This window comes from Alexandromys fortis, unplaced genomic scaffold (assembly GCF_014885135.2).
Source record: "Alexandromys fortis isolate MF-2015 unplaced genomic scaffold, M_Fortis_MF-2015_v1.1 scaffold_40, whole genome shotgun sequence".
Lineage (NCBI taxonomy): Eukaryota > Metazoa > Chordata > Mammalia > Rodentia > Cricetidae > Alexandromys > Alexandromys fortis.
In genome coordinates this window covers 2,919,328-2,939,907 of record NW_026067966.1, presented here as the reverse complement: position 1 = coordinate 2,939,907, position 20,580 = coordinate 2,919,328, and the positions used below count along the sequence as shown (strand labels likewise).

Sequence of the window (20,580 nt, the reverse complement as noted above, 5' to 3'; positions counted from 1 at the left end):
GTGTGCGTGCGTGAGTGAGTGAGTGAGTGTGTGTATCTACTCCTTTCCACATCGGCTATCAAACTCCATCTCTATCCTGTGGCTTCTTCCACTACTGTTACATTTTAAGTAACAAAGAAAGGATAGATGTGAGTACCTATTTCAAAGACCGGTGCTTCGAATTACACCGAACAATAGGCAAAGCAACTAATAACAAGTTCTGCCACGTGCTAACTTACATTTTATCAAAACGCTAGTGGATGAGACTTCTCCTAACACCACTAGTGAGGTAAGAAAGTGAACTAATCAAAGAACCCTCTGGCTGTTTAAACGTGGGATAACCACTCTGGATCCAGAAGGAACACTAAAAAGAAATAACCCAATGCTAGGAAATCTCCAACCCGCCAGCAAGAACACACTTAATTGGTCATATGGTTGACTCTCATTTATTAATAATTCATGTCTTATACAGTTTTCTCTTTTTACTTTTTTTTTGTCTGGAGATAGAGATTGAACCCAAGTCCTCCTGCATGCCAGGCAAAGCTCTACCACTGAGATACTTGCCCAGGCTCTTTAAAAATTACATTTATTTATTGTGCAGGAGTAACAGGTGTAGAGTCCACAAAACATAGGTGGACATGGGGAAAATATTGGTTGGAGTTGGTTCTCTCTCTCCACCATCTAGGTCCCAGAGATGGGATTCAGGTCATCAGATTGTGTAGCAGGTGTCTTTACCCACTGAGTCATCGCACTGGATCACAAAGCTTTGTATGAAAGCTGTTGTTCTGAGGACTCTTGTTTAGGCATCGCCTTGACTACAGACTGTGGAAAATGCTGTGTTTGTGTGCCTTAGATCTTTAAGCTTTAGACAGTTTGCTTCATCATTTATTCAAGCCTCCTTGTAGGTAATCAATGCCATTTATCAATTTACAAATAAAAGATGGCTTAAATAAAAGGAAATATCTATTAGGCAGATTTCCAAAGCAAATCACCTTATAACTAATAATAACCCTACAGGAATAGAATGGCTAACAATACCAACTTCACTGTAGAGGCTAGCCATAGAATGCCAAGCTATCCCTACATGCAGATAAGTTGAATGTTCTGTCACTCAACCCATGGTATGAGCAGTCAGGATTCTAAGATTGGTGAAGAAAAAAAGAAATAAGAATCAGAAGGAAGGAAGGAAAGAGAGAGAGGCTGGTGAAGAAAGGAGAGGACTCAGAGCCATTGTTTTAGAATATATGGCAGCATTAGTGGAAATGGGAAGCTGTGTTAGAAGATGCTAAGGACAAATTAAAAGACAAAATTTATAGACACAAAATGATGAAAAAGAGACAAACAAAATTATGGAAGTATCTGCAAATATAGGGCATTTGTCATTTGGTGGTGGCAGTGGTGGCAGTGGTGGTGACTAATCCATTTATTTTACTCCTGTGTAGTAGCAAGTACAGATTCCAAGATCACACACACATAAATTTAAAATTTAAAAAGATCTTAGAACCAGAATAATAATGGAGAAATATAAGAGTAATATGGAGTAGCTGTTGTTAGAGCCTCTCTTGTGCCATCGGTGCCGTGGTGCAATTATTGTAAAATGGAAATGGAAAGTTCAAAGACATTCCTTGATTTCATCAGTCATGACAAGAACCATCGTACAGGTATTGAATTTTTTTCTAATGAACTGACAGCAACCACTGATGAATCTGCAAGACGGAAGTGCAGAGTATTTATTGTCCATGTCTGTGGGTACCTAGCATCAGCTATAAGCATCTACAGTATCAATTTAAAGGGCTTTCGTAAAAGAAAAGAATTTTGTATGATGGCTATCTAGGAAGTATATCAAAAGACCTAGATACCTGCAACATGCCAGCTGAGTTACACTCAGACTGCCCGGGAACTGTGTAAGGGGAGCACCGGTGTCAGCCAGCATGGACGAGGGAAGTGAGGATGAAGAAACGGGATGTGGGTTTTGCCCAGAATTTACTTTTGATTAGAGACCTTTCCAGAAAATTCTATCTTAGAAAAAAAATGATTAAGATAAGTACTTTTGTTGCTAACTTAACTTGTGTGCTGTAAAATCAGAAAGTATTCATGTTTATGAGATACAATATAGTGTTTCAATATGTACCCTTTACATAATGTTTAAAAGAGTTTAAGCATCCACGAAACTGCCTGGATGCTTAAACTCTTTTAAACGGAGGTGGGTGGTCCTTGGACTTCCCACAGGGCAGGGAACCCTGATTGCTCTTTAGGCTGACGAGGGAGGGGGACTTGATTGGGGGAGGGGGAGGGAAAGGGGAGGCGGCGGTGGGGAAGAGACAGAAATCTTTAATAAATAAATAAATTAATTAATTAAAAAAAGAGCTTAAGCATGTCTGTCTTCTCAATATTTATTATTTCTTCATGGCAAAAGCATTCAAAATTCCTCTTTCCTAGCTTTTAAAAATATTTTATTTATGCTGGGTGGGTGATAGTGCAAACCTTTTAATCCCAGCACTCTGGAGATAGAATAGAGCAAATCTCCATGAGTTCAAGGCCAGCCTGGTCTGAATAGAGAGCTACAGGCCAGCCAAAGCTACACAATGAGACCTGTCTCATTTTTTAAAATTTCGTTTTATGTGTATAGGTGTTTTGCATGCAATAGGCCTTTACACCACGTGTGTATAATTCTGGTGGCAGCCAGAACACTGGATTCCCTGGGATTGGGTGGAACACGTGGCTGTCGGCTGCCCTATGGGTGCTGGGAATGGAATTTGGGTCCTCTAAATGAACAGCCAGTGTTCTTCACCGCTGAGCCATCTTTTCAGCCCCTTTTCTTGTTCTTTGAAACGTGCAGCCATATCACTGCTCTACCTCGTCACTGTCTCTAGTTTCTGTGACACAACAGTGTAGAACTTCTCTAACTGTGGACTATTGAGGAACTTCTCCCTGCCTTTTTACTCTTTAAAAGGCTTCACTTGTGCAAATTTCCACTAGTACAGAGATGTGTTTGGGGTGACTAGATTCTGAGAACCGCAATGGCATGACTTAGGAAGCTAGAGCAACCTTTACCTATGAGACCAAGTAGTCTCTAAATTCACCTTGAGCCACACATATTCACCTAAGCCTGATACTATAGGAACTGCCTGCTTTCCCTGCCCTAATTATGAGTTCTTTCAAACCCTGCTCACGTTTGTGATCCTTAGACACCACGGCAACAGCTGTCATTTCCCGGGGAAGTTCAAAATGAAATGATTTGCAATCTTTTTCTTATGTGAATATTACCGAAAGTAGAAAAATTTTGCATTATCTTGATTAGGCTTTAAAGTATCTTGACTCTTTAAAACTCCAAAGAACTTGCACTGTAAAAACCTGGATTTTGCTTTGGTCTGAGTGTGTCAAATTCTATATGTTGACATTCTAATTGCCAGGCTGATGATGACTTCAGAAGGTGTGGTCTTTGAGAGCAAAACTCTTGTGTACAGGATGGGTGACCTATAAAATCAGTCTTGGAAAGGTGACCTTTATGACCCGGGAAGCAGGCTCTCCTCAGACACCAAATCTGCTCCCCCCATGATGCTTGGTTCACCCCAAAATCTGAAAATCAAGCCTCCATCATTGCAAGCTGCCCTGACTACAGTATTCTGCTGCAGGAGCTGAACAGGCTAAGACAGATGCTTATATATTTTTCATAGGGAAAGTCCTTATGAACCTGGAAACAAGCTCCTACGAGACTCTACTCACAAGCACTGACTGAGCCTTCCAGACACGGCAGGTTCCATCAGTTTACAGCTTAGAAACAGGAAGAGTTCTCTGTGCTGTGTCATCCAAAGTCTACTGAATAATGCGCCCAGATTAGTTCCAACCTCTCTGCAGCTTGATAATGTCCTTTGGTTCTGGTGCTGCATGGTTTTCCATGCTGATAGGACAATGGGGCAAACAAAGAATTTTGTTTCCTCAGCCAGGTAAGCCATGGATAGAACTACAACTTACTGCGCGGCCAGACTGCTCGGAGACAGCGTCTGTCCATCACCATCATCACTCCACACGCGCGTTGAGTTGTCACCTACAGCAACAATGCACAGATAAACAGAACGCTTTTGTTCAAGCACACAACTCCTCACCCCCCGCCCAAATTATCCCAAGTCAAATTAATAATGGGAAAAAATAATTTTACAAACTATATTCCTGTTCTTTTTGTTGGGAACATTTAAGGTGTTCGTAGGAAATGATGCTTTTTGATTAAAATAACCCCAGCCTATGAGATTTCTAACCGCTTTTTTAATTCGCTTTTTGTCCCGAGACCTCTTTCCATAGGTAATATTCAGACACCATAATTAAGGTGGTGAACCAAGCATTTGTTAATCAAATGAAACCGCTTTCAGCCGAATGTATCACTGGATTGTTTTCTTCTGCCCTGTCCCCAATTTAGGCGCTTCAGATGTAGATCCAGGAATCAGTTGCCATCACTAATCTGGACTTTCTTTCCAAAAGCAGCCAGTGATCACTGGAGTCAACTATGAACGAGCACTGGCCAGTGTAAACAGGATTATGTCGTGATCTCAAACAAGAAGGTGCAGAGCATGGGGGTAAACTAAATCTGGACCTAATGAAACCAGATGTGAAGAAAACTGTCCCCCCACCACGAGGTTAAAGAGGACTCTGCTTGTTACGGAAGTGGAATTGGAAAGGGGAAGCAGGTTAGAAACAACGTGAAAAACCTGGAAATGCAAAATCCATCCTTCCTTCCTTCCTTCCTTCCTTCCTTCCTTCCTTCCTTCCTTCCTTCCTTCCTTCCTTCCTTCCTTCCTTCCTTTCTTTCTTTTTTTATTGAGACAGGGTTTCTCTGTAGCTTTGGTGCCTGTCCCGGAACTAGCGCTGTAGACCAAGTTGGCCCCGAACTCCCAGAAATCCACCTGCCTCTGACTTCCGAGTGCTGGGATTAAAGGCGTGCGCCACCACTGCCAGGTTAAATGCAAAATTCTTTAAGCAGTCATGGTAAAAATGAAAACACTAAGTCCAGGGCTTTAAGGCACTTCGTTTAGGAAGGGCATCAGCAGCATCTCCAGACGCTGCTCACAAGGAGCCAGCACGCCTGGATGCTGTGGTTCTTATGGGGTCCTCACAAGGGGCCAGCACGCCTGGATGCCGCCGTTCTTACGGGGTCCTCACTGTCGTCAGCAGGACCTTAAGTCTGCAGATCTCCTGGCTCTCCCACAGTTTCCAGGCCATGTGCCCTACAGTCATGTGATAATGTCCCTGTGCAAAGCTCTGTAGACACCATAAGGTTTTGATGTTTTCTGTTTTAGTGAAATAAATGTGTATATACAAGAATATTCCAGAATTTAACCCCACCTCCATCCAACTTCTGTATCATTCATTCATGTCTAAGTTGGCTTGGCCTCTGGCAACTGTCAGAGTGGCCTTTTCAGTTTTCCTGTTCAGTGGAGTGAATTTTTCTGAGATTTATCAAAGGGCAATTGGATATTATTGTCCTATGTATAGAACATGTATCATCGAGTTAAAACACCAGCAACAAAGAATAAATCACCCAATAAGTAATGGTAATACTACTACTTACAGATATCTATATACTGAAAAATTAAGGGCAAAGATATATTGAGATGTATGTTTTTTTTTTCCTATGAAAAGGTATTCAATGCCATTTCCCAAGGTCTGTCTTGCTTTGAAGTTTGAACTTCTGTGTGAGGCTGTCAGGAGCGTTGTTAGCATTTGTGTATTCTCTGGTTATGGAGTTTCTCTTTTTCATTGAGTTAGTAAAATGATAACTGATAAATTAGCTTCATGGTCTCAGTGAGACTTAAGCTCAAATGTAAACAGAAACTTTTTCCTCTATCTACTAAGGGCTATAAAGTACTTTGGAAAAAAAATACTCTTACCAGTATATAAACAGACCAAAATGGATGGGAAAGTGTTAAAACCATTATAAAGCAAGATTTTACTTATACAACTTTTACAGAATTAGGAATGGATAAAATGGTGCCCACAGATAATGAGATAAGCGCTCTGCATCAGTAAAAGTTTTTTTAAATTATTATTAATGATTATTATTATTATATATTATTATTAATGTCACAGTGAAATGGGTTTCACTGTGACATTTTCTACTTTTCCATTTATTTATTTGTTTGTTTGTTTGTTTATATTTCTCATGCGTACTGAGGTATGAGGGTTGAGATCAGAAGTCAGCTTTGAGAATTGGATTTCTCCTGGTGGGTCCCAGGCTGAACCCAGGTCATTTTGTCATTAGGCACCCTTTCAGCCATCTGCTGCCCTGCTCTGGGACATTTCCAGGTGTGTGTGTGTGTATGTGTGTGTGTGTGTACACATGCATAGCAGTAGTGTAGATATGTATCTACGTACTATATCACTATACTTTGTACCTATTTATCCTCCACTGCTTTGCTTCACCCTCCTCTCTCCTGCTTGCTGAACCCCTCCAGCTTTGCAATAGCACCCTTCTGCTTCCCTGACACACATCCCACTGCTCTCTTGTTTTCCCCACCCCTTTAGATTCTTTCTCCTTTCCATAGCCTCCTTTCTAATTTGCTTTCTATCTTTCCATCTGTCTAATTATCTATCTGGCTGTCCGTCTCATATTTATCTACCTAAACTTAAATACAGGCTCCAGATATAATGGTAAATGGGAGATTTGTCTTTCTGAGCCTTGCTTATTTAACTTAACATAATGCTCCCTTGATATAGGTGTCGTAGTTTCTTTATGCATTCTTGCATTGATGGACATAAAACCTGTTTCCATATCCTGGGTATTAAGAATAATGTAAGAGTAAACATGGATATGTAAAGACATCTGTGCTGTGCTGACTAGAAGCCAGGAAGGATTACTTTGCTTTAATTGCATATGTTACAGTATGTGTGTGTATGTGGCTATGTATATGTCATAACACACATGGGGATGTCCATCAGGCTTTTGAGGCAAGGACTTCCCCCAAAGCAATCTTGCCCACCCTGTTTTCTATAGTAAAATATTGTTTCCCTGGATTTATGACTTTGCAGAAGAGCACATGCCCATGGTTCACACAAGTGACCTCTGCTCCTAAAATTCACTCTTCATAAAAGGGACTGTGAGAGCTCGGCATCCAGGATCTAAGGGCTGTGGATTGGACAGAGCACAGAATTAGACCCCTTAAAATAAAGAGAGGAGGCAAGAGCATCCCTGTGTCTTCACGGCTGATGTGGAGGCTTCTAAAAATGCCCTAAGTGTCCTTCCAATTCAGGCGGGATGAGTGACAAGCCATAGGGAGTGGGAAGTGAGATATCAGGATATGTAGGACACAAGGCGATGGCTGTGAACTATGTCGTGTGGGAAGAAGTGTGGCATGGCATGTCACACCCCATCAGTGGCAGGAGATAAGAGCAGTCCTTACTGGTGGGTGTGGCCCCATGTGAGTGTCTGTGTCTGAGAATGGAAGCATGAGTCCAGTCATAAATATATTAAAAGTTTAAGGGACCTGGCTTTGGGCATACATAAGTGCAGGGTCTGCTCTCAGACTGGCCTCTTCCTGGCCTGGCACATACAAAGCCAGTGTCTTTTGCTGTGAAATGGGGTAATATTTCAGAGTGGTTTTGATAATAAAATCGCTTAGTGCTGACACAGAGAGCACACACATCTTCTTCATTTGAAAGAGTGCTTCCCGTGAGAGCCACAGGAGCCAACAGTTCGACCATGAGTCACTCTCTGCCTTGAGCAAAGCCCAGGTAACAAGCACATGCCCTTCAAATATACAGCTAGAAACCATGAAGACTCAACATGAGGTGTCCCGACTGAGATGGCAAGTGTCTGAACTATGGTCAGAGACGCTTGTGTAGACGAATTAGCCTCCCTGGTTTGAATTTGAGTTTCCTGAAGACTCTCCAGAAATACCTGTGGAAAACTTTCAAAGGCCATGGCATTTCTGTTCAAGCAGGTAAGGACCTGGAATTAATGACTAGGGAAATAGAATTGAATGCATTGCTCTGCTACCCAGACTGAAGGCCTCACAAGTGCATAGATTTAATAACAAAGAGGAGTTAAGCACATCCAATTTTGGAGGTAAAAATGCCTTTTCTGGTCACATTTTCTTGTCACCTTGACCATCCAATAGCATGCTTTAGTACTTTTGAAGGTCATTGGCATAGTCATAGATATAAATCTTGGACATTGCTAAATATAGAAATATAGAAAACCGAATTACATCATTCACCAGGAAAGGGTTTTTGCTGTCACATTAGTTAGAAGTATTGTTTACTTCCGGCTTTGAAAACATGGATAATCTTTTGTCTTCGGGGGAAAGAAATCTTAACTTGATCACTCTGATTTATATTATTATTATTAATTATGTTATTAGTAGCAGTAGTAGTAATTCTAAGTTGTAAGACTGAAAGGAGAATAAGAGAGAATGGTCAGAGAAATGTGACATTCTCACATCTTTAAAATGCAAGTATTAAAAACAAAAGAGAAAACAATTAGCACCCTGCCTAGTCCTCCAGCACAGATTTTGTAGAGAGCAAACCTTTTCCGGTGTTCATAAAAACATTAAAAACAATCCTGCTCCAACCTTCCAAGCAAGCCGCTAGTTCTGAAGCTGTAGACAGAAATCGTCTCTTTCCCGACAGAAAGAAACTGGTAGCTAGGCATGTGCGAGTCTGCACTGAGAATTCTTCACGGGCCTCGAAAGCCTGCTTTTCATGAGGCACCTGAGACAATGTGAGGAGCAGTCGGCTTTTCATCTGAGGCTGGCAGGATGCTTACTTTAGAATCCAAAAGCAGAAGCCTACTTGTTTAAAAACTGGCAAATGCAGACAAGAAAGCATATTTCTGAATTCGTTCAGAAGAAGTAAATGTTAACCTGTGTTTGCTCGCACAGTGGGGATTTGTTCCTTGAAGCTCTAGACCTTTGTGTGTGCCTGTGTGTGTCCACCCAACAGTCTCCATGTGATTCCTAGGTAATGACATTCTATATATTCAAAGGGGACATTTTCTGACTATGTTGCAACATGCTACATTTGTCCTACTGGGGTGATTGACTTTTCTTGATAAATTATTTATGCTCTGGTACCTACTATGTATTCTCAAGAGGTTGGATGAGTGTATATTTTTACTATTGAAAGGTTCTTTCTGTTTTTTTTTTTTTAATTCAAGTTAAGAAATGAGGTCACATGCCAGGTGTGGTGGCCAATGCCCTTAATCCTAGCACTTGGAAGACAGGCGAGGCAGATCTCTGTGAATTTAAGGCCAACTTAGTAGTCTACATAGTGATTTCCAGGGCAGTCAGAGTGACATGGTGATACTCCGTCTCAAAAACAACAACAACAAAAAAAGACACAAATCTTCTAATTTACTTTAGCCTTTTGTTCCAAAGAGCAATGATAGAAATCTATTTGTTGATGCTATTTGATATTCATTTTCTTTCGAAAGCATAAAAATAAGTTTACAAGGTAGGAGAACTTCTTTTACCTAAAGAAAACTTCTGGAAACTTATTCTTTTTTGGACCATGGCTCCCTTTCACATTTCAACTCTAGGCATGGACTTATAGGTACCATAAATCCTCATCTAGGAATAACACTGTATATACATGATCACATCAGTTATATTCTGCTTCATTTTTCTCATGGGCTTTCTGATGCTGCATTTAATGCAGGAAAACGAGGATACGATACCTTGTGCCGGGGAGTCCAGGGTGTTCAGCAGATGTTTAACAGACTTGTGGAGGCTGCTGAATCCTTCATCAGTTTGAACACGTGGGTAAGCCTTCTGCACTGCCAGCAGCACCCTAATGAGGGGAGAGGCCAATGAAAGCAGATTGTGCGGCAGGGCTTACAGACAGAAACAAAAGGTTGTTCAGGGAGAAAATGGCTACAGTATAGAAAATGATTCCTATAAAAGACAAGATGCTGCTTTTGTAATTTAATTACTTCATTGTCTATTCATGCACAAAATCCCCCAACATTGTTCTTGAACCAGAACAGAGAACTTGATGTTTCCAGAACTGTAAAGACTTGTACTCAAGGACCTTGGAGTAAGGGAGCAAAGGGCTTGTCAGGTGTTTGATTTTCCTGTCAAGAATCATAAACAAGCAGTTAGGAAAAAGCAACCCACACTGAAATGAAATCTTTTAATTAAAGGGAGAATGAAATACTAGAAGCTATTTCTGTTAGAAGTCAAGCTTAGATCTAGTTTGAGAAGTAATTATTATATAATCAGGTCATATATTTATGAATATTCTGCTAAAGAAATGATAATGATTTTTAAAAAGCAGAACTTGTGCTAAGACTGTATTCTTTCCCCTAAATGGCCCACAGGCACTACTCCAAATGTAGCTCAAAATTAATCTCAAAACACCCAGCACTGGCTCTCTATGTGTTATGTAACTAATAAGATGGGCAGTTCACACTGGGCACAGACAAAATCAGCAATCCACTTTCGCTTGCGTCTGTTTCTGGTTTCCAAGAAGCAACTAATTATTCAAGAAATGTCCTTTTGTCCCTCTATGGTCATCAGTGCATTCCAAAAAGAGATGGGGCTCTTGAGTGGGGAGGTCTGACTCTCACAAACATTGTGATTTTTATACCAACAGTCAGCTGAGCCAGTATTTTAACTTGAGCGGCAAGTGCCTTCACCCCTGAGCCATCTTGCTGGCCCCCAGTGCTTTGTATATTAACCAAAACAAAACATTACTGTCAAGCATTTGCCACTGAAGAGCTGATACAGCACAAATCAGCCACTAGTTTCTCTTCAAGAACCTCAGCGGTAGGCTGGAAGCCTTCTGCAGCACTGATCCAGTATGTTAATAAAGAGCATTTGACAATATTGTTGGAATCCTTCACATTTTAAAACTAAGATAGTTTAGTCTTAGCCCCCTAGATATAAATGAAAGCTAAGTATCTCTTAGGTAATTTCTATCATAATATATAAACATGCATATGAATATGTATACGTATATATATGTATATGTGTATTAGGTACGTTATATAAGCATACATAAGCATGCTTATATAACGTACCTAATACAGATATACATAACTTATGTGTTTATGTATTTTTAAAATTTGGAGAACTGATGCTTCCCTGAAGCTAATTTGATATGCTTTACATTGCAGATGGATACAATTTAAAAACTTCAATAACTCACCGAGGTTATCTGGCTAGTAATAAGCAGAGCTGGCTTGGCTAATGTCAAAGTCTGTAAATAGAGGTCTGTAGCATAGAAACTACATCAACATGGAGGGAAGGAGGGAGGTAAAAAAATTCATGCACGGAACGACAGAAACTGCCAACTTAGTATCCGAGGTGTGCTCAGAATGTCCTATCACAGGAGTATGGCTGTATTCTGTCCTCGTCTGCCTTTTCTGTCTCACAGTCAACCTTTGGACCGCTTCATGATTGTCCCCCAGCACCATGCAGCTTGCATTGAGGCTTCATAAGTATAATTCTAGTCTGCTAAGAGTCTCCTGTGCCTTCATCTTTGAGTTGTCTCTAAACGCTGGTAACCATGGACACCAGATGAACGGGCTTCATGTTATAAATTTCAGCTAGTTTATACCCAGTCTCGCTACTTGGGCTAACATGCCTGACCTACTGTTTTAAACTGAATGAATGGACACTTGGCAATATCATGACAGCCAGTAACACTGTTAATATGTTACTAGTAAACAGTTTGTTAGCCAGCAGACTAAATTTGTTTCTAGCAAATCCAGATAGTAGTGATTCTGGCTCTCATCTTCTCTGAAGTGCTTTGAACCACAAATCAATATCTATTTATTTTATTCAATAAATTTTCCCCATTACTTATCATATAAAATGAAAATTATTTAAAGCAAGTCACTTTCTACATAAAGGAAAAACTTTTTAAAAGTTCCTGACTTGTATCCCATCATGACCTTTCTCTCATAAGAGCTGGGAATCACATATAACTTATCATATATGCTTCTGAGACTGCTCATTTCTGCTAATTACTGCTGTAATCTTAACAACCTAATCTGATTTTGAAGATTGCTAATATACAATTTACAGCTCAAAAAATAGAGGTATAAAAAGGAAATGAACTTTCCATGGGGCCACCTGTCCCTTTAATTTGTGCAACAAGGAGCAAAATAAGGTAATGAGATGATAACATGATGATAAAAAAATTTGAGTAAAATGTGGCTTTTAATGACATTGTTAATTTAATAATAATAATAAATATTTTATTTAAAATGGTATTTGAATAAAAAATCAGATATTTAATTTTAAATTTTCTAATAATCACATTTCAAAAAGCTAGGAGAAACAAATTTAAATTTAATACAGATTTCTATTTAACTGATAGCATAAAACTTCATCTCCTAGTATTCAATATAAAAATTAATAAAACATGAGCCAGGTAGTGGTAGCACATGCCTTTAATCCCAGCACTCAGGGGGTAGAGGCAGGTGGGTCTCTGTGAGTTCTAGGCCAGCCTGGTCTACAAGAGCTAGTTCCAGGACAGGCTCCAAAGCCACAGAGAAACCCTGTCTCGAAAAAAAAAATTAAAATCTTCTATTGTATTCCATCTTCAAGCTTCACATGTATTTTAAAGCAACAGAAAAAGCATCTCAGTGCTGACTCCCTATTAGCACAAATCTTTGCATCATATTCTTTTTCCATTTTCAAGTAAAAGTATTTATTTTAAAAAGTCAGGTCAAGAGTGATGCCCAAGGCATTGCTTCTGTACAAATGATTGTGTGTGTGGTGTGGTGCGGTGTGCGTGAAAGAGCCATAGTGAAAGGACCCGTGTGTAATTTTACTGCAGGAGTGCAAGAACATACATAGAGATGGGGACCAGAGGAGGACATTAGCATGTTTTCCTCTGTCATCTCTACCGTATTTCCCTGAAACAAGACCTCTTAGCGAACTGAACTGAGCCAGCCCGACTCTTGGAATCCTCTATCTGAGTGATGGGATCGCAGGTATACACAGCCATGTCAAAATAATTATGTTAGGGATTTGAACTCAGGTCTTTATTCTTGTGTAGCAAGTGTTCTTTACCACTGATTCCTCTCCATAGACTTGAAAATAAAGGTTTTTTTAAAAAAAATAATTTATGTAGGGATGAATTAAGAGTTTTCTAACACAATTTAAGGGTGATTAGCTTTGATGCCTCCTACTGGCCACATAGAACTGCTAAAACTTAAAGTGTTGGTATTCCCATTTGAAGATTTATTTTTAAGTATGTGTCTGAGAGGGTATTAGGTGCACATTAGTGAAGGTGTCCCCAGAGACCAGAGGAATGTGTGGGATCCTCTCGACCAGGAGTTATAAGTGGTTGTGAACTGCCTGATGGAGTTCCGGGAAGCAAACTCAGGACCTCTGGAAGAGCAGTTTGTACTCTTAACCTCTGAGCCGTATCCCCAGCCCCAAACTATTGGTATTTTTAATTGAGATACTTTACACTGCTTTCATTAAACTTAGAAATTTTGAAAAACAAATTTACCCATTCAAGATGTTTCCAACTTATTTAAAAGTTTTGTAATGACTAAGTTAAGCACAAGTTTTAAATTCTTTTATTAATGCTGAGTTGTCAGTTACTCTGTGACCTTAACACAAGCCAACTCTTCAAAGACTCACACCAATTATGATACCATATTAGAAATAGCAACTATGTAATTAGATAGAAATTTCCTAGATCATTAAGGTAGCAATGTTGTTTAATTGGATAAAATTCAAATGCCACTCTTTTATCAAAGCAACGAACAGAGTGGGAGGAAAAACTTACAAACCATAATATATGGTTAAAGACTTTTCTCCAAAATATATGAGTAACTCCTACTGTGAAGTATTGAAACTTCAAGATGGCTGGTATTTAAAAAGATATTTCTTTCAAGAGAGAATTCAAATGTTTATTGAATAAATGAAAGGCAAGAAGTATTGGTGAGCATAAAGAGGAAGTGAAGCCCTGTCACATTGTTTGTGGGAGCACTAAATGGTGCAGCAAACTCTATAGAAAATGCTATGGAGGCTTCTCAAAATATTAATATTAATCATAAAACTATTATATGATGGAACAATTCCTCTTCTGAGTCTTTATCCAAAGGAATTAAAACCAGTAACGTGTTCTCTAGTGTTCAGTTCAGTACTACTTATATTTATCAAATGGGAAGTGGTGTAAATGATCATTGATATATGAGACAAGTCCTTACTATATAGCACGGGCTGATCTTGAACTCACCATCCTCCTACCTCAACTTCTCAAGCAGTATTTTTTAAGTCTACATTCTCTTGACAGTATAGTATTTAATCTTTCCTTGACATTGTGTGGCTCTAAATCTCTTTTTACTGGATTTAAAAAAAACTATTTTGCTTACTCATTCTTTGTATAGATATTTGTTTTCCCTTCAACTTTTAGCTCTTACAAATATTGAGATAAAGGCATCATATAAACAGGCCTTCATTTTCTAAAAAACTAAGAACAAAATTAGTTCTTCATTGGAATATGTGATGCTGTTTGTGTGTCAATTTGATACAAACTGGAGTTATTTGAGAGGAGGGACCCTCAACTGAGAAAATGCATACATGAGATCTGGCGGTGGGCAAGTCTGTAAAGCATTTCTTAATTAGTAAGTAGTCGGGGAGAACCCAGTCCACTGTGGTGGTGCCATCCTGGGCTGGTGGTCCTAGGTTCTATAACAAAGCAGTCTGAGTAAGCCATGAGGAGCAAGCCAGTAAGCAGCATCCTTTCATGGCCTCTGCATTAGCTCCTGCATTCAAGCTCCTGCCTTACTTCAGTTCTTGTCCTGACTTGGCTTGATGATTAACAATGATGTGTAAGTGTAAGCTGAATAAACCCTTTTCTCCCCAACTTGCTCTTGGTCGTAGTGTTTCATCACAGCAATAATAACCCTAAGACACCATCTGTTGACTTAGAAAGACCATTTATGAGGGAAGTCAGTCCCATTTAGGTGACTAGAGCAAACTTGAACCAACAAGGCTGATTTATATTGAATGGTACAAAGCAAACCCCATGGAGACATTCATTCTTAGTTAACTTAGTGACATGTGCACAGAGCTCAGGTTGTCCCAAAATGATCTCATATTACTGATCCAAGTTGGTTCTGCTCTCTGCCTCATTCTTGGAAACCCCAGGACACAAAATAATGTGTACTTCTCTGGTGAGTGTTCCTCTTAACTTTCATGGATGCCTGCTGACCTCAATGAGCAAATACAATGCGTCTTTCTTCTTTACTCAACTGACACACTCACCTCCATTGCTCAAATCTGCAGCAGGATGCTCAAGGGCTGCTTTCCCAGTGTTTAAAGGACCTATCTGACAGTCCTTCTCACAGGAACTATTTTTTCAAAGACTTCTTTGTGAACAATTGCATTCCATTTAACATTCCATTAACTCACCTGTTTGCCTTTTGAAGGACGCCAAACAGACCGCTCAGTGAGGTGTCATTCTGAAACACATCTGGGAAACTCGACAGGAGTTGCCAGACCTCTCTTCGCTGCTGCACTAGGGAGAAAAAGGACAGCACCTGGGAAAGCCCCTGGAACACTCTCTTCTGGTTGGCAGGGTCGCTTGACATCTTCAGAAGCCAAACCACAGAGAAAAGAAAATGATGCTTTAGCATTTGGAGTTGCGTGGCTTACTGTCTCTGAAATGTTTCTTCAAAACTGTATTTCTACATTCACAATTGTTTTTCAAATCTTCACTCGCTTCTCTTCCATGGAAAAAGCTGTCACCATCTCTCAACATCATTGGCTTTTTCCCCATCTAGAGTTCCATCTATTAGCATATTTAAAGTTTGATTGACAAAATTATGTTGGTATAAAACATTTTAAATATTCAGAAATGAAAGTCAGTTTTCTAAAACCAAGTTAATTTCTGAATGTCTTTTCTTTTTGCTATTTTATTAGTTCTTTGGAAATTTAATACAATGTGTTTTGATCAGTATCCATCAATACCTCCCATGTCCACTACTCATTCACTGTCCACCCAAATTTGTGTCTCCTCTTTTGTTTCCATCCATCAAGTCCAATTTGTGGTACCTCTATATTCTCAGATGTGTGGGCTTCCACTGGAATGTGGTCCAACTTACCAGGCACCCTACTCTTAAAGCAAACTGAATCTCCTCCTCCCAGCATCCATCCATCAGCTGTCCATACCTCCCTGACTAAGAGTGAGACAACACGTCCACCTCTCCTCTCCGTGCTGGCATTTGGTCTGCCATGAGCTTGCGCAAGCCTCATGCACTCTGCCACAACCACTGTGAGCTCGTATGTGCCACTACCCTTCTGTGTTTGGACAACCCTGAGTAATGCTCTTTTTATTTTCCTTAGTACATTTCCTGGGAGATGCAGGCATATTGCCCCCATATCTTTCACTAGGATGTCTATTTTTGATGGAGATCCCTTAAAACTAATTATGTGGAAAAGTAAATGAAATATATTATGCATAGATTCATGGCATATGTAGAACCATGTTCACCAAAGTGCTTGTTATTAAGCTTATACATGGTAGAATAGAGGGTTTCCAGATTCCATCCCAAAGCTATGGGCACTGGTTGTGATGAATGGTTAACTGTGAGTGAATCTACCTGACGACCCACACCTCTGATATCCACAAACCAGAAAAACTATGGCTTTGGAACCACACGATCCAGCTACTTCTTTCAGAAGTATTTCATCATGTTCTTGCTCAGAACAATTCTCTCCATAACCCCATTCATACCAGTCAAGTTAATTTTCCGTCTGTCTTAATTTGATTGACTTTGAAGAGTATAGGTTTGGACACTTGGGCTACGCTATCTAATGGAAGAATATAAGTGAGAAAGACTCTCCCTAGTACTGGGGATTCAGGGCAAGCATTCTACCACTGAGCTACATGTCCAGCCATTGTAAAAATTCAAGAAAGATGAGAGCTTCATGTTCTAATTTGAGCCATTAAAATGTTGTCCTTAAACCTGGCCCTTTTGGAAACCAGATTACTAGAAGATACATTTTAAAAATTAAAAATTACTTTCAATATAATTTAGAGAACCAAGGGGAAATGTTAAAGTAAGCATACTATATTTATTCCCATTTATAAAATCAGTGAGTAATTCTGAATTTTTAAAATTTTCATTGCACGTGGGTTTCATTACATTTAGGTATTGGCCTCTTGTTTTTTTGTTTTTTTTTTTTTTTCTTCATCACTTGAGACTAGACTGGAGCGTGAACAGATGGTAGTGGGTACAGTTATCAGAATAACATCGGCTCTACTGGGTAAAATTCGAGGGACAGGGATAAATGATTTCATCAAAAATCAGCAAATGAAGTATGATGCCATGAGAAAAATAAAAAGACATTACCCATTTTTTGTAACTCCTGACAAGAGTATGACACTTATAGTTGAATTATTAAACTTGCATTCTGTCCTGCGCAATCACAGTTCTCAGCAAAAACACCCCTCCTTGGAGAGCCTAGCTGCAGTTTATCTGAGGTGCATGCGCACAGGCAATATTTCAAGTTCCACATCACATCATCGTGATCCTGCACATTTCAACGGTAAATAGCTGCTACTTAACATCAAACACTGTATGTAAATGTTTATGTGGGAGGAAATTATGCTAAAGGTCTACAAATATTCCAGTCAATATTTTCAAGTTCAAGTGGGTTGCAGATTTTCTAATAACTCATAGTTATTAGAACCCCAAATGGAAGCATGACCCTTCTAATTGTGCATAAGATTTTGGATGCATATATGTATATATATACATATATACACACACCATACACACATATATGCATAGATATGTGTGTACACACATATCATATATAGCATCTGCACTCACCTGAGAGACCTGATATTTTAGTTCCTGGAGAGAAGACTCTAAAAGTGTCATGTTTGAAAGGCAAAATTTGTTAAAAACATTTTTCCCTAGAGTGAGCCAAGAGAAGGCGTAGTCTGCCGTGTATCCTGGGTAGGTCTCACACAGCTCTCTTCGTATCTCTTCTGGAGTTGAATTTTGTTTCAACAGCTAAAAGTACATGGGCGAATAGAAAAGTGATATTAAAAAACATACAGAGGAAGAGATTGTCATCTTCAAGGTAACTGGCCTATCTTTGCAACTGCTATTTTTAAAGCTCTGCTTTACAAAAAAAAATAATTAAAAAGAAATAAAATAAGCAAATTTATCTATGTGGAGTTGTGGAGGGAGAGTATACATAAAGATGTAAATTCTTGTGGTTCTGATGTAAATGGTTCACATTTGATTTGTAGAACCAAACTGGCTTATCTCTGACCAAAGGACTGAAAAGCACCAAATGATTCTAACAAACATCTTTCTAAATAAAAACCATATTCATTTTTTTTTGGGGGGGGAGCTTTGAGCAGAAGAAGCTCATGTGCCTTTTAACTCTGTGTGGTTTCTTGTAAAAATTGGTCGTACTCTTTGAAAGACCTCAGAAAACAAAAGGTCCTACTCTCAGGACCAGTTGTGCTTTTTTACAAGAGTGGATTGGTCGATGTGTTGCCTTTAAGTCTGTGTACAGAAAGATAGAAAAAGGGAAAATATTAAAATGCTTTTTAAATAGATAAGTCAAGATAATTACAACAATAATGGAAAATAGTTTCCTTAATGGAATCCTTGTAACTGGCCAATGTATTCCATAGTACAGCCGCATTTGTAGATGAACCACTGCTTCAGTCATAATACTGATCACCAGAAGAGCTTATGTATTTGCAATGTTAACTGCATTTAATTGTAATACTCAAGGGGTTCCTTCCAGTAGCTAACTCATATAACCCTATGAGGTAAAAGCCAACTCTATTCTCCCCTTAAGTTTACATCTCAAAATTTATCCTCTGCTTTCCAGCAACAGAACTTCTCAGTATAATGGAACAAGACAGGATCCACTTATCTAGGAGGCTCTGCAAATGCTGGGATGTCTGGCCCTTCATTCACGGCTCTGATCTAACGTTACACATAAACTCACTCCGAAGTGATTTCTCTACTCATTCCTGCAAGGGTTGCAGAAAGCAGCAAGGGGAAAGAAAGGAATCTGGGAGATGCTGACGTAGGCGTCACTATGTCATCCTAAGTCTTAGATCCCTGCCTTGTTCCAGCCACTCCAAAAATACGTATCCATCCACACAGAATTCACTTGAGGCTTATATCTCTAGAATATGTGACTCTGTGCTACTTTACAAAATTCTAAAATCCCATTCCATATAAGAAAAAGAATTTGGGAGTTCCAGAACAGTAAAGCGGCAATTCTGAGAACAGTGTTTCTATTCTACACATTCAAAAAATTGTCTGACCCTTAAACAAACTCTCTGAAGGAAGCAAGAGAGAGTGCTTACAGCCTGCCAGCCCACACCTCTTATAAAACTGTGTTTAATGCCTTTCAATCAGAGCAATCATAAAGTAGATGATCTCGGGAAACAGAAAATTCCACTAGTAAGCTTTCTAAAACATGTTAAGAAAAAAGGTTTTCCTACTTAGGGGAGAGATTTCTACACCTCTGATTGGTACAAAGGTATTATTGTGGATGAGACAGCAAATGTGAAGAGCGTCACGCCTTCATTTATTTCCTTGCTTCGTAAAATTGAAAGATCACATAAAACGCTATATTATTTCTTAGTAAGTGAAGACTGTAAGTTCAATTAGGGGACTTACCAGGGCAGTAAATAAATGCCCCCGTCTTAAGGAGTTTGCAGTGTCTTAAAATGAAACTATGATTGAAAAGTGCCTAAGAAAAGAATCTGCCTAAGATAGTATTTAAATTGGAAACACACTGCAAGCCCCTTCCTGTTTGGGAGATCTACCTACCAATGTAAAGTATATTTGTTCAAATTCTTCATTATATGCTCATTGCAAAACTAAACGAAATTACCTTTTCCAAATCAAGGATGCGTGTGAGCACTTGGCTGCCATTGAAAATTTCTGGGCCCATTCCTTCCAAATCAGAGCTTGGTCTGGGAGGTAATGTGGCTATGACAGAAGAAAGAGCATATTAGAATTTGAAACATACACGTACCCACATGCTTGCAAATGGGGACTGTCACAGAAGATTTCATCGCCATGCTCTGTGACCTCATGTGCCTCACAGCAAGAATGTGCTAATATATGTCTATCCCATGAACATTTCAGGCTGGCAAAAAGGGCAGATTTTGGAGGCTTTTCTTTCCACATAAAATTGCCATGACTTTAGTCCCTCTTCTTTATTTTCCCCAATCATTTTGATGCCATTTGCATTCATTCCAGTTTCTGTCATTAAACTTCATCACCAGTATTATTGCCCAATAAACAGAATCATTTCTGTGCAGGCTTAGAGTATTGAGGTGCCCTGACCAGCTCCATAGATCCATCATCTCCAACATCTGTTCCAAGGATCAGCCACTGCACATCTGGTGATAATGGTCTTTCTTTTTAATTACCCAACTGGGATGTGAAATATGCTTAGGATCATAAATCCCTTCTCCTTAAAGTGGCTTCTGAATGATATTTTAGATCAAATAAATGGGATGAAGTGATGACTTTAGACCGCAACATTTCCTCATTAAGAAGTTCCCAAAGTGGCCTTGTCTAAGACTACTTACCATGTGGTACAGGTTTCTGAGTACTGGGTATAAGTTAACTAGAAGTATAACTTCATA

The 20,580-nt window shown here is 39.3% G+C and overlaps 1 protein-coding gene across 1 annotated transcript in view; it reads right to left on the bottom strand.

Moving 5' to 3' along the window:
* Positions 1–20,580, bottom strand: part of Abca12 (ATP binding cassette subfamily A member 12) — a 161,768-nt gene that overhangs the window by 75,860 nt on the left and 65,328 nt on the right. Inside the window, 5 exon segments of the mRNA XM_050154267.1 lie at positions 3,955–4,027; positions 9,644–9,756; positions 15,348–15,526; positions 17,774–17,959; positions 19,818–19,915. Of these exon segments, the coding sequence (XP_050010224.1) occupies positions 3,955–4,027; positions 9,644–9,756; positions 15,348–15,526; positions 17,774–17,959; positions 19,818–19,915 (649 nt within the window).